General features: G+C 54.1%; 1 protein-coding gene across 6 annotated transcripts in view; it reads left to right on the top strand.

Annotated features, from left to right (window-relative positions):
• The first annotated feature begins 8,816 nt into the window (after positions 1-8,816).
• The window catches only part of CACNA2D4 (calcium voltage-gated channel auxiliary subunit alpha2delta 4), a 133,233-nt gene continuing 124,606 nt past the window's right edge, over positions 8,817-17,443 (top strand). For 5 of the 6 annotated variants that reach the window (XM_054444108.1, XM_063672310.1, XM_054444109.1 and 2 more), the window contains exons 1-3: positions 8,817-9,915; positions 13,214-13,295; positions 15,013-15,129. In XM_054444108.1, the coding sequence (XP_054300083.1) occupies positions 9,689-9,915; positions 13,214-13,295; positions 15,013-15,129 (426 nt within the window). In that variant the 5' untranslated portion in view covers positions 8,817-9,688. Of the gene's footprint in view, positions 9,916-13,213; positions 13,296-15,012; positions 15,130-17,443 lie in introns of those variants that run through there. The other variant, XM_054444111.1, reaches the window with a different exon arrangement.

Genomic DNA, 17,443 nt, shown 5'->3' with positions numbered 1-17,443 from the left:
ACACCCATAATTCCCTTTCTCTACCAGGAAACACGTGCACCATTTCTGTACATTTCCCCCATCAGGAGGAAGTAGATGGACTCTTCCCAAGGCCAATGGGATTCATTTTAATCCCATCATCGCAGTTTGTAAGGCAACATTTTCTCCATGGATTGCTTGAAGGAGAACCCGGACAGCAGCCCTGGCTCCTGGCTGGTCTTCATTTGTTGGCCCTGGATAATGCCGACCTTGGTGTGACCCTCATTAGATCCTTGACCAGCCCTCTCTGGCCTTTCTGGAATGCTGTCCTTGGGGAGCTCAGAAGAGCAAATTCCCAGCAAGCTGCCAACCTGGACCAGGCGTCCTTCCTGGAAGTTGGCCTGGTTCTCCGAGGAAGCATTCGGCTTCCTGCCAAGCTAGCCCCACTCCCCACTCTCACTGCTGTGAGTTGCCTCCTCCAGGCTGCTATGGCCTCTGGGCTTGGCCCGGTGCTCTGAGCTGCGCATGGTTACATCTCAGCACGTTGCCAACACCTCGGATTAGCTGGCGTGGGCCCCAGTATTTCTAATGGCAGGGCTTAGGGACTGATTTCCACTGCAGTGGTGACTGCCCGGCCAGGTGCTCATACCCACCCTCCCGGTGTAACGCTACACGTGCTGGCTGCCCACCTCCTCCGGGTTCTGACCAGGCACAGCTGCAGAGGTGCAAGTCTAAGTGAAGTAGGGAGCTGAAAGGGGGGCTGTGAGGACTTCTGATTCAAAGCGACTCTCCCAGGATTCCATCTCCCTCCCTCCTGACTGCTGGGCAGCCAGGGCTCTGGCCGGCATGGCTTCTGGGCCCCTCTGCTTCCCCTCGTCCTCCTCAGCCTCAGCTGACTGTGTAGTCACAGCCTCTTGCCTGCCCCGAAAGAGATGGAAAAGCTGCAGATGGAGATGACCTGGAGACCAGACTTTCTAGCAACATGACCCTACTGGACGGAGTCACTGCAAAGGGCAGTGCGGTGGCTTCCAAAGAGGAGCAACATGGTCAACACCTGTCCGCATGTCCCAGCGAGCGCCCTGGAAACTCTGCCTTCTGGCCTGACGTGATGGGAATAACCAAGACCATCTTGCCGGGGGCCAGCTGACCTCAGCCCAGCTGCATTGCATCCTCCATCTCCCCCTCTCCTTTGACAAGGCTTTTATACCATGTGTCACCAGAGTCCATCTTGGCAGACAGCTAACCTATGTCTTAATGTGTATGGGATGTGCATTCATCTGCATGCGCGGCACATGTGCTTGGTTGGTACTGTGTGGTGCATTACATGTGTGCATGCGTGTGTGTGTATGTTCATGTGTGTGCTCACTACCCACCGCCCGCAGTCACTAAGCTCACTATGTTCCCTAAGCTTGCCTTGCTTCTTCCTCATGAGCTCAAATGTCTCACATTCGCATAGAACATCATGAGCTCACATGCACTGTCTCCGATGATCCTCTCACCCGACTCTCTTGTATGTAGATGACAAAATTAAGAGCGAAAGGCCAAAGTTGCACAGGAGATCAGTTTCAGGGTGCACACTAAAAACCAGGTCTTCGGACTCACATGTGGGTGAGGCTTGTTCCCCTGCACACAACCAGAGAGGCTGTGAAAGGCTCCAAGAGCAAATGGGCCCCTGGGCCCCACAGATGAGTCCCTGCCCAATCTCTGCCCCTTTTTGCACACCTTTGCTTTCTGCTCTGAAGAAGAAGGGGTGCATCCTTTGCTAGCTCCCCTGAAAGTGTCTTGGGAGTAAAGTTTTGCCCATCGGTCCTTACACAGGGAGAAAACTCACATGTACATGATAATGGAGAGTGTTTTTGAGTGCCAGGCCCTGTGCTGAGAGCTTTACCTGTCTCATTTTGTTCAATACTCACAGGACTGAGGCAGACCTAGTTGCCCACATCGTACCCTTCTGTTCTACCTTGATAACCACACCCAGCCCCAGGCAACAGATCATGATTTGTTAGACAAGTTATGGTAATCCCGTTCCCATCTTTCTAGCCTCCCTTGCCACTGAGGGTGACCACGTTGCCCACTTTTGGCCAATTAGTCAGAGGCATGGCCCTTCTCTTGTCCCCTACTGTGAACTTGGACATGATGTTGAATGGCAGCAGCCGGCTTGCGACTGTGAGGTGAACTACGTGAGGATGAAGCCAGCAGGCAGAGGAGGGAAGGCAGAAAGAAGGAGGGCCTGGGTCTCTGCAGACATCATGGAGCAGCTGAGCCAAGACGGGCTGCTACTGGAACTGCCCACTCCAAACTTCTTGTTTTCACAAATCCCTATTTGTCATCTGGGTTTTCTGTTACTTGCAGCTGAGTACATTTCTGCCTGACACAGGTAGTATCATCCCCATTTTACAGATAAGATAAAAGGGTTAGGAAGGGACAGTGCTGGGGTTCAAGCCCAGACCCCCAGATGCCAGAGCCTGAGCTTGCGCATTGTCTGTAAAGAGCTGGTTAGGCACATGACTAATATCAATGAGACTGCAAGGCAGATGCTCACCCCATTTAACAGGCTAATTACAGACACATTTTGTCTTTATATTACATAAAGCACAGAGGCCCTGGCTCTCAGGACTGCCGGCACCCTCTCTCTGGCCAAGGTCATGTGGACAGCCCCTCATGAGAAGATCTGGACCAGCCAGAGCTGAGCACATGCAAACTATTTTCAGACATAGGGCCATCTGCAGCAGGGCAGGGAAGTCAGAGCCACCTGTGGAGAACTCCAGCACCCCAGGCCCCTCCCACATACAGATGGGGAAACTGAGGCCCAGAGCGGGGAGTGCTTTGCCCAAAGTCACGTTTTGAGTTACAGAGCTGAGACCTGATGCCAGGTCCCCTTCCCCAGGTAGGTGCCCTCTCCATCCTCCCAGGTGGTTTCCAGGCCTCCTTCCCCAGGTGAGTGCTCCCTCCATCCTCCTGGGAGGTTTCCAGGCGTCCTTCCCCAGGTGGGTGCTCTCTCCGTCCTCCCAGGAGGTTTCCTGGCCTCCTTCACCAGGTGAGTGCTCCCTCCATCCTCCCGGGTGGTTTCCAGGACTCCTTCCTCAGGTGGGTGCTCCCTCCATCCTCCCGGGAGGTTTCCAGGCCTCCTTCCCCAGGTGGGTGCTCCCTCCATCCTCCCGGGAGGTTTCCAGGCCTCCTTCCCCAGATGTATGCTCCCTCCATCCTCCCAGGTGGTTTCCAGGTCTCCTTCCCCAGGTGGGTGCTCCCTCCATCCTCTCGGGTGGTTTCCAGGCCTCCTTCCCCAGGTGGGTGCTCCCTCCATCCTCCCGGGTGGTTTCCAGGCCTCTTTCCCCAGGTGGGTGCTCCCTCCATCCTCCCGGGAGGTTTCCAGGCCTCCTTCCCCAGGTGGGTGCTCCCTCCATCCTCCCGGGAGGTTTCCAGGCCTCCTTTCCCAGGTGGGTGCTCCCTCCATCCTCCCGGGAGGTTTCCAGGCCTCCTTTCCCAGGTGGGTGCTCCCTCCGTCCTCCCGGGTGGTTTCCAGGCCTCCTTCCCCAGGTGGGTGCTCCCTCTGTCCTCCCCTGCACTGCACCTCAGCACACCTGGTCAACATAGACCTGGGATTCAGACCAGAGTCTTCATATGCCTCGCCCTTGTCCCCATGGTGAAGTTGCTGTCAGGATGCTGGTGAGCCACTGGCATGGACAATGTCACACTGCCACTCTGCCTCCATTTCCCATTTCCTTCTGCATGGGGCCCTGGGGCCCACCCATCACAGGTCAGAACCTGGAACACATCCTCTGGGCTCACAGCTAGCCCTCACTTGTTGGTTAAATGAGGAAATTGCTGGTGCCTCTCAGCACTTCCTCTGGTCTTTCCTCTCAAAACCTGTTCTTTGATGCTTGAAATCTCCGCCGGGCCCTCTGAGTTTCTTCTGCTTCAGTCTTTACCTCCCCATACTCTCTCTCTCTCTCTCTCTCTCTCTCTCTCTCTCTCTCGCACACACACACACACACACACACACACACCCTCTAACAAGTTACCTTCAGGGTATTTATAGACATGGCAGGTCCCCAGGGATCCGCTCTTTGGCAAACTGCCTCTTTGCACAGCCTCGCAGCGGCTGCCTGCCTGGCCAGCCTCTAATTAGCCCGCTGCCCTCTCTTCCCGGGCTTTGATGTGCTTCAGACTTTCCAGGCAGAAGGTACAAGTTGGAGGCCTGACATCCCGCAGGCAGGAGACTGCACCAGCAAATCTAGGTTGACACTAGGCTGATGAGCTTGTTTACCACCTGAATTCAAGCTGCATTTCTTAGTGATGGGTGGGGAGACGTGCGTGTGCATGTGTGTGTCCACGTGTGTGTGTGTGTGGGTAGTTGCAGGAGGCACATGTTCAAGCAAGACCATTTTGTTTAATGACCTTATTTCTCACTTCCTCCTCCCTTGTTGAGTAAAAATTGGATGGGCTGGCCGGGTGCTGTGGCTGACACCTGTAATCCCAGCACTTTGGGAGGCCGAGGCGGGCGGATCACGAGGTCAGGAGATCGAGACCATCCTGGCTAACATGGTGAAACCCCGTCTCTACTAAAAATACAAAAAAATTAGCCAGGCATGGTGGCGGGCGCCTGTAGTTCCAGCTACTCAGGAGGCTGAGGCAGGAGAATGGCATGAACCCGGTAGGGGGAGCTTGCAGTGAGCCAAGATCCCGCCACTGCACTCCAGCCTGGGCGACAGAGCGAGACTCTGTCTCAAAAAACATTGCCTGGGCCATGATTAAAGGCATTAGGAGTCTGAAATGCACTCTCCCTTTCAAAGCTCTGCAATCCAGCCAGACTGGCATTTTGGAGCGATGGATGTTTGAAGAATGAGAAGCAGTCTCTGGGAGATGAGGAAGTCGGGAGGGTTCTGGACTCCTGGTTTTGCCCAGGGCAGCTCTACAGCACCCCACACACACCTCTTTTTTCTCTCTTCTTTTAAAACATTGTGCTAAAATACACGTAACTCAAAATTTACCATCGTAAGCATGTTTTAGTTCAGTGGTGCTAAATACATTCATGCGCTTGTGAAACCACCACCACCCTCCATCTCCAGAACCCTTTTCACCTTGCAGAACCAAAGCTCTGCACCCGTTAAACACTAACTCCCCACTGCTCCCTCCTGCAGCCCTGGGCATCCACCATTCTGCTTTCTGTCTCTGTGAATCTGAGAACCACATATAAATGGAATCATACAGTATTCGTCTTTCTGTGACTGGCTTATTTCACTCATCATAATATCCTCAAGATTCATCCATGTTGTAGCGTGTGTCAGGATTTCCTTCCTTTTAATAGTTCATCGTGTGCAATACCACGTTTTGTTTGTTTGATGACACTTGGATTTATCCATGATCCATGTCCATGCATGGTGGACACACGGGTTGCTCCCACCTTCTGCTGTCGTGAATCACAATGCAATGAATAGTGGCGTATGAATACCACAGAAGGCCTTCGTGATGTCCTGTGTCACTTGAAGATGAAATGAGCTGCCCGAGACACATCCGTAAAATGAATGGGAAATGAAAGCCTTGCCTGGCTACATGGGGGTTTCCAAACTGACCCTGGGGCCCTGGGGCTCCTGTTCAAAGGTCCCAGAGAGCGGAGGCGGAGACAAGCAGGACTTGGCCCAAGCGCCCTCACCTCCACCCAGAATCACCCCCCTTTCAATCCCTCCTTCATTCCAATCATACGTTCACTTCCTTGTGCTGAGGGACTGGGCATACAGCAGGGACAAACAGCCCGCAGGCCCTGCCCCTTATGGAGGCTGCGTGCTAGAGGAGGAGGCCTGTATATGGCACGTCTCATGGTAGCCACTGAGGAGAAGAAAGATGCTGCGAAGAAGGACAGGGAACGTCAGGGGTCGGGCCAAGATGGTGGATCTTGCAGCCAGGAAAGGCTTCACTCATTAAAAAGGTGATTTTCAAAAAAAAAAAAAAAAAAAAGTTTTTTAATGAAGAAGTAATTCATATGCCGTAAAATTCTCCATGTTAAAGTTTGCAGCTCAGTGCTTGACAGGCTATTCACAAAGTTGTGCGTCACTGCCCGCCACTCTCCCATTCAAGGCCACTGTCATCATAAAAGTTGGCGCTGAAGACCTTGAGCTGGATGTCTCCTGCTGGCCCCTCCGAGTGCTCTCCCTGCCCTGGGGGGCTGTCCTGGGGGGGAGCGGGGGCACGTGGATAAGTTCCTAAGGTTCATGAGGTGGGGGCACCAGCAGGAGAGCGGCGGAGGCAGAGGGTGAGTGGGTGTCCACTGCCCCAGCCCTCCCATGGGACTGCTGTGGCTGGCCGCATCCCTTGACCGGAGGCCACAGTCCTCCCCATACAGCCTGTTCTCTCCAGGGTACAGTGGCTTTCCCGTCCCCGTCCCCGTCCCCCTCCCTGAGGCTTAGGGGCTGGCTCCCGCGGTTTCCAGCCCTGGCCACTGCAGTCTCCCTGCAGGAGTCCGTCCACACCTCTGTAAATAGCCTCTCTGTTAAACTCTTCTCAAGCTGCGCGATCCAAGGGTACCGGCTCTTCCTGCAGGAAACCCGACGCCAGACACGGATGGAAATGAGGGAGCCGGCCACGCAGGGGGAAGCAGGCAGACACCGCCATAGCAGGGACTGCGAACGCAGAGTCAGCCGCACCGATGGGGGGCGCGCCTGAGGCACCCAAGGAGCAGCGGGAGCCCGCGCCCAGAGAGACACGGTCGGGGAGGAGCCAGCTCCGGCCAGGTAGGGCCTCGTGGCTGTGGTCAAAACTGTGGCTTTTCCTCTAAGGGAGATGGGCAGCCCTGGGGGCTTCGGAGCAGAGGAGCCGCAGGGTCTGACTTATATTTGAAAAGAGCCTTCGGTGGCCGCATTAAGAATAGATGATGAGAGGCAGGGTGGGGGACCAGACAGGGGCCCGCAGGAAACAGGTGGGGAAAGCTGGTTTCCAAAGGACTCCTTGGAAAGGTGTGGATGTAGGGGACGCAGGATGCAGCCCGGGTGTGACCCGCTCCTCCCCCGAGTCGGGGAAGGAAGCCGTCGCTGGAGCCTGAAGGGGAAGTGGGCAGAGGCAGCCGCCTGGAGGCCAGCGGTGGCCTTGGGCTGAGAAGCCCTGGTTTTGAGGCTTCCTAAGTATGTCTAAGGGGCGCACAGGACCCAGGCCGCCAGTGTGTCTGTGAAGGACGGAGCTTTCCAAGCCGCTCTCACGCTTGACAGTAGAGGGAGGCGAAGCCTTTCCGGACAGGGTGCTGGAACCTGGTGGGGGCAGTGGGAGCTTGTATAATGTGGGAGTGGTTATCCATAAAAGAAAAATAATGCGAATCACAGATACAAACATAAAAATAAAAGTGAATATTTATTATTGAAAGCAGGATCTCGAAGAGACATTTGCACACCCGTGTCGAGAGCAGCATATTTCACAGTAGCCAAAAGGAGGACACCACCCCAGTGTCCATCGATAGAGGAATGGATGCACAAAATGAGGTCTGTCCACACAATGAAATACTAATCCACAATTAGTCACCCTCAAAAAGTAAGGAAATTCTGACACACGCTGCACCGTGGGTGAACCTTACCGACATTGTGCTAAGTGAAATAAGCCAGTCATGGAAGGACAACTATGTGATGACTCCACTTCTGTGAGGTCCCTACAGCCATCAACATCAGAGACACACAAAGTAGAGTGGTGCCCGCCAGCGGCTGGGGGAGGAGGGAACGGGAGCTAGTGTTTAATGGGTTCAGAGTTTCAGTTTTACAAGATGAAAGAATTAGAGAGATAGATGGTGGCGAAGGTGGAACAACATGATAAATGTATTTAATTACACTAAACCGTACACTTACAAAAATGATTAAGATGGCACATTTTATGTTATATTGGGCCACAATAAAAAAGTTGAAAAAAGGTGAATATTTGTTTAGTTTTAAAAATCATTCCAAATTACAAATTTTAAGAAGCTGATGAATGCCACCAAATTCACAAAACCTAGAGAAGTTATATTCTTTTTATGTGTTGACTGCCCAATGCACCTCTGTAGCATTTTTTCTAAATGTGTTTGATTTGTAATCCTCAAAACATGTACAAAATTTATGTGAAATTAAGGCATTCATAGGAATCATTTAGATGCCTCTAAAAAATACATTGTATTCAGCCACAAAACTGTGCCACCAGATTACTCTGATACTACAACACTGACTTATTGATGAATCTGTGTGGGAGTTTTGTCATCAGAACACTTGCTTCTGCAAGCATTTCTCTGCGTTGGTGGCAATTTTGCTTACCATTTTGCTGGAACCACCAGATTTTGTGAAGACACAGTGCAGCAGTTACACTAAGAAAATAATCCGATACGGGGACTGCATAAAATCTATGACTTCACCCCCAGAGGACCCATGTGGTACTACTACTGGTTTGGGCTCACAACACAAGAATTTTGATCAGTTCTAATTTGTGTAACTCTCGTCAGAACACAAAGCAATGTAGGGTGTATATTCTTTCAATATCCACTATTTTCCTAACAGGAGAGAACTTCTGTCCTGGCCAGGCCTTGGTGAGAACCAAATCCTCCGCTAACAATATTACCTGTGTGGCTTTTTGCAGATTTTCTGCAGATGAGCTCTTGACTGTTACTTTGCCCTTCCCACCACACATGGCCGGGATGGGTGTGGCAGAGTGTGCTCACATCCCGGCCCAGCCTCTCCTGCTGCAAGTGCTGGTGGGATGTCCTGTGGGACGAGCGTTCCTGGAAGCCTACACTCAGCTGGAGGTAACTTCTCTGTACAAAGAAGTCACTGTGAGCCACGTCAGCATATCCCACTAAGCCCAGATTAAATGTTTCCCCAGCTCACTTTCCTCTTAACTGGATCCCCCAAGTGCCCTCGGCCACCCACGCATCATCCAACTAAGGGTCTATCAGACGGAAGAGAAGTTGGGATGGAAAGAGACAGTCTCAATCGGTTACGGTTAAACTATCTCGACTTTTGCATATTTTACAAAAACACTTGGCCACAGGAACACATTGCTAGGGGCTCTCCGGGAAAGGGGGGAGTCTGTGGATTCAGGGGTCCCGAAGCTTCATCAGTTGCACAGCAAATGCGTCCCCAGCCCCTCCCACGAGCAGCTGAGATATGGAGGCGTGGGTCCACTGACTTCACCTATGACCTATGACCTGTCCCAAAGGCAGCAGGCCTGGAAGCACCAGCCAGAGTCCCAGCTCTGCCCCTGGGACTCCCCGGGCCTCAAGAGCCTCTGCCAAGCAGGGATGAGGACATGCCCCCACCTCAGGGTCAACAAGAGATTTGTGGGTCAATCAGAGTACTGTGCAAATTCAGCTGCTGTCCTCTGGCCAGAGTCACAGCAAGTCCTTCCTGGGTCCAGAAGGTGGTCCCACAGGACGGGGCTGCCTCTTTAAAGCAGAGGGGTGCACTGCAGCCCTGAGGGAACCAGCTGCAGTCACGGTAATCTTGGGAGGCAGCTCCCCGCCCCCTGCCACCCCCTCCCTGCTGTCAGGAGAGGATTAGAGGAGAGGCCAGCAGATTAAAGGGGTTCATGTTGCCACAGCCTCTCCCCCAGTCCCTGTCTCCGAGGCCTGCTTGCTAGGTGGGGCGACTCTTCTGTGAGCTGCAGCTGTGGAGCAGAGAGAAGCCCTCCCCACCCAGGACTGAGAGGCTGGAGACCCTGGGCTCGCCAGGGCCCAGAAGACAAAGCCTTGGGGCGTCCCTGGGGTCTGGGAGGCAGGCAGACAGAGCTCATGGTCTGTGGCTGCTCTGCCCTCCTTCCTCTCCCCAACCCCAGGCCCACCATGCCTGCAACCCCCAACTTCCACGCAAATCCCAGCTCCACCAGCCGCTGGATTCCCCGCCAGCCAATGCCCGTGGCCTGGACCTCTGTGCAGAAGACCTCGGCCCTCCTGTGGCTGCTGCTCCTAGGCACCTCCCTGTCCCCTACAAGGGGGCAGGCCAAGATTCCTCTGGAAACGTAAGCATCACGTTCAACCCCACCCCAAAAACCCCGTCACCCTTTCCCGCTTTCTTCCCGGGCTGGGCCTCCATCCTCTGCCCACTCCCCCCGCCCCTGCCCTCCTTCTGGGCTTTTCCCCAGTGGCTGCGACTGACCACTCTCTTGCTGTAAAGCCCTTTTCTTCTCCGGCCTCCTCTCTCTCCTCCCAAAAGCTCTGTGAGTTCTGGAGTCCCACCTGCCCCTCCCCAGAAGCCAGATGGCTTTAGGAAGAACTGATCATCAGGGCTGCTGTCTTCTTGGCCTGACAAGCAGCTTCTGGGACACCTGCAGGGCGGGTGCTCCTTCAGGATAATCGCTGAGATGAGGCGGCCTGGAGGAGCCGGGTTATCTCGCCATTGCAGCTCCCCAGAGGGTTTGGTAGGAAATGGGTATTTTGACATTCCAAAAAGGGGAAGCAGTTCTGAACCCACAGAACGTCTCATGCACACAGGAGGTGACTTGTCCAGAAACTGGGGAAAAAAATGGATTTTGGTGGCCGCAGTCTTCCATTTCTACACCTTTCTGCCTCCTTCCAACCTTGATTCTCTAGCCGGCCATTAAGACCAGCTCCAGGAAAGAACCCAGTATCAGTCATGTGCACCTTGGTGTACATTTAAATTACTGTGCAACCTCTCCGGGGTGTCTGTGTTTTAGGCCCTAGCTCTGGTGGTCCTAGGAAGGAAATTTCCAATACATGTGGGGAGCAGAGCCTTCTAGACTGTAGGTGCTACAGACCCCATCCTGTTTAATCCAGCCGCTTGAGCCCAGCACCATAGCCAGGCCACCAACAGAGCCACCTGCCAACTGCATGTCTTAGCAGGAGTGGGGACAGGGAGCCTAAATGACACACTGTGCCTGTGTTTAGCCTTTTGCTGAGCAGTGGATCAGGCAGCATCGTTTCCCATCGAGCCGCATAGCTCTCCTTGTTCCCTGCCTGGCACGGAGCTGGGTGCTTCACAAATGACACCGTTAGTGTGCAGAGCCATTCAGTGGGGGCTTATTTTTATCCCTATTTTGCAGCTGAGGAAACAGAGGCCCCGAGAGGTCAGGTGACTTCCCCAAGTTCACAAGGCCAGGAAGTGAAGGTGCTGGGATTTGAACTCCTGTCAGCCTGGACTGCACTTTCACCATTACACCCACTGCCGGCCTGTAACGCTATCTGTCGCTGCAGGAGATGTTCAGACCAATTTTCATCCCCAGAACACACACTAGCTGATAGGAGAGGGCCAACTCCAGGAGTGGGCTGAGGGCCAAGTCAGGGTGGCTGGAATCCAGGCCTTCAGGGAGGGGGGCTCCAGCGGCCATCTATGCAGAAGCCCTGGGTGCTGCCGGAGATGACAGCCTGCACACAGCCTCATCTGCCTGCCCAGGACTTGGCTCCACCTGTCCTCACTCCCGCTGAACCTCTCTTCTCAGTCTTTCCCTCCCGCCTGCCCAGCTTCCACCTCCTCCCAAGTCTGTTTCCACAGGGTTCCCAAAGCCTCCCTCATGCCCAATCCAGGAGACATTCCTGGCCTTGTCTCCCCAGACCCTGTTGCTTGGGACACACAAGCCCCGCTCTCCTTTGATCCCAGTGGCTTGACTTCCATGGCCTGCATGGGCACGGCTTATCTCTGCTGTCCTCAAGTGCTCCTCCTCCTCTGCCTGCCCCTGAGGTTGGGGGTGCTCCCCAGCATCTGTCGATGCTCAGAGATCTCATGCTGCACAATCTCCTTGAGAGACCCCTCCTGCCCTCAGAATTTCAATCCCTACCTTTGTACTAATGACTCCCAGCCCTGTCTCTAACTGTTAGACACATACCCAATGCTTATGGGCAGCTTTTCCTAAACATCATGTGAGGTTTTAAATTCAGATTTGTGTCTTTCAAGATAGAACACAATTGGTGCCTTCTAGAGTTGTGCAGTGCACAACCTGCCCAATGGCACTTGGTAGCTCTACAACGGGAACCTCACATTTAACAGAACCCAAGGTACACACATCACCTTTCACCCTCCTCTACTTGTTCCCCCTGACCTTCCTGACAGTCTTAATTTTATTCAATAACAACACCATCAGGTCAACAATCCACACTGGAAACCTGGAAGTCATGTTTTATTCCTCCAAGCTCTTCTGTACTCCCTACCTAGAATCCGCTTCCAGACCCCTTTGCAGACTAACCTCTACCAAACTTCTAACCCAGAGCTCAGATCTCCCCCCCCCAGGAAGCCTTCCCTTATACCACTACCCCTCCCCAACCTTCATGGGCACCTTCAAACATGTACTATGCTACCCACATGAGAAAGCTGTCCCTGCAAAGGTGAGGACTGTGGGGTGGCTCCAGGCTGCCACATGGTATGACCTTGATAAACATTGGTTGAGTGATGACTGCTGATCTTGAAAGGATCGCACAGGCAAACCACTTCCGCTCCATCTGGAGAGGCTCAGACCCAGCCCTGTGTGCCTGCCCCCAGGACCCCACCAGCCTGGCCCAGATGGTGGGATTGTGGTGCATTTCTGGGGCATGGGCAAGAGGTCGGGGCTCCCCACTAGGCTGCCTACACAGAGGGCGAGGTGTGGCCTGCTTATGCCCTCCCAGCCTGCCCTGCCCCCAGCCTCAGCAGTGGCAGCTCAGAGCCTTTTCCTCCTGTGCCCTTGCCTCATGCGTTCTCTGAGGTTTCAACAGAGGGTTCGGCACCCCCAGTGGCCTTGAGTGGAGTGCACTGGAGGGAACGATTCCTTGAGAGGCCACAGCTGTGGCCAGGCAGGTCCTCCTTTGTCCTTAAGGTCCTCCGGCCGTGGCCTGAGCCTGTCCACTGCCTCTCCCCTCCTTCTCTCCTCTCTGTCCGCCACTCTCCAACCAGAGGCCCCGGAAGCTTGGGGTCAGGCTCAGTCCTGGGCTCGTCAGCCCTGCCCCATGACCCTCAGCAGGAGAGCCTGCTGAGGACATTCAGCACACAGCAGTGCAGCCGCTGGGTCCTGTGGGTTCTCCGCGTCTCCTGCCCAGGCCGTGGCTGTAGCTTTAGGGACGAGGAGGAGGGACAGGTGCTCTTTTGTGTGTTTCTGGGCATATGTCACGTGTGTGTATGCATACGCGTGTGTGGGGGGGGTATGTATGTGTGTGTACGTGTGTGTGCATTTCTTATGCTTATGCATCTGTGTGTTTGAGTGTGCATGCATCAGCGGGTGTCTGTGTGTAGACACTTGCTTTCTATGTGTGTGAACCCATATGTCTACGCGTGTGTTTCTGTATTTGTGCATGTACGTGTGAGTATACACGTGTCCTTTCGTTGCCTGGCAGAGTGAAGCTATGGGCTGACACATTCGGCGGGGACCTGTATAACACTGTGACCAAATACTCGGGCTCCCTCTTGCTGCAGAAGGTCAGTCACCCCCTTCCAGAGAGCCCACCGGGTGGCAGAGGGCAGTCAGCCATCGAAGCCCCCAAATGCCAGTGCTGTGAGGGGCCTTGGGCATCCCATCAAATCGGCTTATTTCAGATGGGGACACTGAGGCCCAGGGAGGTGAATGATTTGCTCAACTCCCAGAGCAAGGCAGTGGGAGTGGTTCGGGGGCGTGGTCAAGAGCATTGTGTCAGGTCCTCAGGGAGCAGAGGCAAGGTGGAATTAGACCTGCAGGAGATGTACTGGGTGGGGGTGGGGTGAAGAATAAAGGGGAGACGGAGGGAGTGGATGGAGTGGGATGCAGGCCTAACACCTGTGATGCTAGCGGAGACTTGGAGGACGTGTGCAGGGCCCTAGGAGCTGCTTGGGCCGTAGAAGGTGAAAGGGCTGTGGCCTCTGTGCAGGGAGAGCTCCCATCCCTCCAGCTGTCAGCCCCCCAGCCATGTCCAGCATCCGCCCCCTTAATATGCATTGCTTTCTGTGCAGATTCATGGCTGGCTGGTCTTCTTACCAGGTTATAAACAACTTCACTGTTCTCTAATATTTGTAACTCCCCTGAGCAGTTCCAATGGCAGCTCACCCTCCTCTATTATTACTACTCACTAAGAGCTTCATCGTCATTATTTCATTCCCACCACCAATTCATGAGGCACCTTTTCCATATCACAAAGATCCTGAATCCCAGGCTTTTCTGCCTGCATGTGACCGCATGTCCCTGCTCAACTGCGCTGCCCACAGCCCCCAGGCCTGACCTGCTGGAAATAAGAGGAGCCAGGGTGGGCGGCTCCCCAGGCCCCCACAGGCCACTGCAGCGATGACAGCTAAGACCCCGCCTGCCCCTCACAGCACGCTCCTATGCTGCAAAGCACCACAACCTGGGGCGAGGAGCATAGAGCAGTACTGATGTGGCCGTTTGGGGTAAAAGCATTCTGTAAAATCTATGCGTTCTAGAGCATTCACTAAATCTATGTAAATTTCACAGCCTACAGATGAGGAAACTGATTGACTGGCTTGCCTGTGGTCACACGGCCAACACATTGCAGAGCTGGGTGAATAGACATTCACAATACACATAGTCAGTGAGAGCTGGTCTCCCCTGGGCCCAGAGAGAAAACCCAAACCCCATTCCAGGCTTTCCTGGGCTCACTGGCAGTTGTCAGGCAGCCGTCCTCAGTGCCTGGAGCTGCTGAGCTCTGTCGGGACAGTGGGAATTGAGGTTCACATCCATGTGCACAGGGGCACTTTCATAGCAAGATGCCTCTTCTGGGGCATTGAGGAAAGGTGAACTGATGCCAGGGGTGGTTTCACAAGCCCTGGGATGCAGCGTGGCTCTGCACAAAGGACATGGGTGGGGATGCCTAAGAGTCCTGGCCCCATCAGGGGTCACCTGCTCACCTGGCTGTTGACCTTGGTCAAGTTCACTGACTTCTCTGAGCCTTGCTCTACTCCCCTGTTAAGGCTATAACTGCAATGCGTCTAGAGCACCTGGAACAGAGAGGACATTTGAAGAGAGGCAGCTATTCTATCACTGGGGATGTTGTCCAAGGAGGAGAGGGCTGGGCCTCACCCTAGTTGAGTAAACCAGGCTCCGTGTGCCGGAATGCACCTGTTGAGAGGTTGGAGGCCATGCATACACAGGTGCAACTATCCTGGTACAAAACCACGTGCACCCATCTCTCCCACTTTCCCCAAACAGAAGTACAAGGATGTGGAGTCCAGTCTGAAGATCGAGGAGGTGGATGGCTTGGAGCTGGTGAGGAAGTTCTCAGAGGACATGGAGAACATGCTGCGGAGGAAAGTCGAGGCCGTCCAGGTATTCCAGGGCTATGATCTGCAGGGCGTTTCTCCCCAGCCCCATGACGCAGGTGGCAGAGTGACCCTCCCGATGTCATGGCCCTGCAGCCTCCCACCCTCGGGACCCTCTCCTATCTTACAAGATTCCACCTTGTACCTCCGTTAGCCAAAAGAACCCTTACTCCAAGAATCCCTGTAACAGAGGAAATGACAGGAAGCAAGAGGAGAGGGGAGGGGCTGGGACCCAGCACTGCCGGGTCAGCCTGCAGCATTGTGAGGAACTCTGAGTCACCAGGCCATACCCAGTGACCAGTACAGAGCACTGCACGGGGTGAGCACCTAGGAATTACTTTGGGAATGGATGGACAGACGAGCAGAAGGAGGGTGGGAGTCGAGCTAGCTGGAGCCAGCAAAGCCAAGCTCCCCACTCTCCTGTCCTCCTTCTCATCTCTCCTCATTCCTCCCTTACCCTCATTCCTCCCTTACCCTCATTCCTCCCTTACCCTCATTCCTCCCTTACCCTCATTCAGCCATCAGGACCCACCTTCATGGCTTCCAAGTGCTCTGAGGGCCACCCGGGCAGCAGAGGTGCTTACAGGGATGGGCCTTATGCCCAGGTGACTGTTACTGGACATCCACCAAGCCTGGTGGGTCCCAGGAGAAACAGAAGCTGTCCCCTTCTCTGGGATGAGGTGTCTGCACTGAGGCCTATGGGGACCTGGATGGTATAAACCAGTAGATACAGTGTGGTTGGAGAGACCCAGTCCTCCACTCCATCCAGCCAAGAATCGGACCATCCAAGACCAGTGCTTTCCCTGAAAGGACTCGTAAGACCAGCCAGGAGAATAAGGAGAGAGGAGATCGGGGATGGTTGGCTGGGTTGGGAGGCTGAGGCCAGGGCCAAGCAGCAGGGGACGGGGCAGATAGGGCAGGCGAGCTGTGGCCTCTCCAGTGTACTGTCTTTCCCCCCACCCCCATCACAACCCCCATTCTGGGAGGAGGCCGGGGTCAGGGTTGCTGGGGCCTTCTTTCCTACTTGTTATAATTCGCAGCTTTCTGCAGGCGTAGGGGCAAGGGATCTTAGCATCAGGAACCAATGAGAAGATGCCTGGGGACTCAAGAGCCTATCCTAGGTCCCAGAATCACACACCACAGCAGGAAGGCACTAGCCTCACACGCAGCCTGGCACCCGCAGTAACACCTGCCTCTTTCAATCAGTGAGCGTTGTGTAAACAGCCTCCTTGGAGCAAACACAGACAGTGGGGTATGAGACTCGCCTGACTTCAGGCGTCGGTCCTTGTGTCACTAGAGCAGCAAGCAGTCCTGGGACACCCCCAGAGCCTGGGGCTCCGGGCTCCCTGTGCCTTTCCACAGCCTCAGAGACCACAGAAGCGCTGCTCTGCAGACTTCCTCTGAGCACCGGTCCCTGCCCCTCCTGAGGGTGGTGTATGGGGGCCTCAGACCTTCTATGAGGGTGCGCATGGGAAGTTTCCTGCAAAGCCTCCCTGAAATGAGCTTTCCCCTGTGGGATTTCCTTATCCTAGGATCTGTAGGCTGAGAGTGGGGAGGCAGGAATTATCCTACCCAATTTATAGTTGTGTAAGCAGAGGACCAGAGAGGCTTAGTGGCTTGGCCCTGACAAAGCCAGAATAGGATCTTGGGTCCTCTGACTCCCAAAGCACTTCCCCCACCCTGACTTCCCCTGACACTCTGCGATGCTGGCCTGCTCTTTAGAAAAAAAGAAAAAAAAAATGTGCCAGGCGTGGTGGCTCACGCAGAAGGCACTTTGGGAGGCCAAGGCCGGCAGATCACGAGGTCAAGAGATCAAGACCATCCTGGCCAACATGGTGAAACCCTGTCTCTACTAAAAATACAAAAATTAGCCGGGTGTGGTGGCGGGTGCCTGTAGTCCCAGCTACTCGGGAGGCTGAGGCAGGAGAATCACTTGAACCTAGGAGGCGGGGGTTGCAGTGAGCCGAGATTGCGCCACCACACTCCAGCCTGGGTGACAGAGTGAGACTCCATCTCAAAAAAAAAAAAAAAAAAAAATTGTATTGCAGTAAAATACAGGTAACATAAAGTTGAGCATTTTAAAGTGTATAATTTAGTGGCATTAAGTACATCCACAATGTTGTACAACCATCTCCATCATCTAGTTCCAAAACTTTTTCATCGCCCCAAACAGCATCCGAGTACTAAGAAAGCAATCACTCCCCTATCCCCCTCCTCTTAGCTCTGCAACCACTATTCTGCTTTCTGTCTGTGGATTTGCCTGTTGTGGGTATTTCACATAAATGGAATCATACAATACGTGACCATTTGTACCTGACTTA

This window comes from Pongo pygmaeus, chromosome 10 (assembly GCF_028885625.2).
Source record: "Pongo pygmaeus isolate AG05252 chromosome 10, NHGRI_mPonPyg2-v2.0_pri, whole genome shotgun sequence".
NCBI classification, from domain to species: Eukaryota; Metazoa; Chordata; class Mammalia; order Primates; family Hominidae; genus Pongo; species Pongo pygmaeus.
The sequence above is the reverse complement of the archived record's forward strand: the minus strand, read 5'-3'. Positions and strand labels throughout refer to the sequence as shown.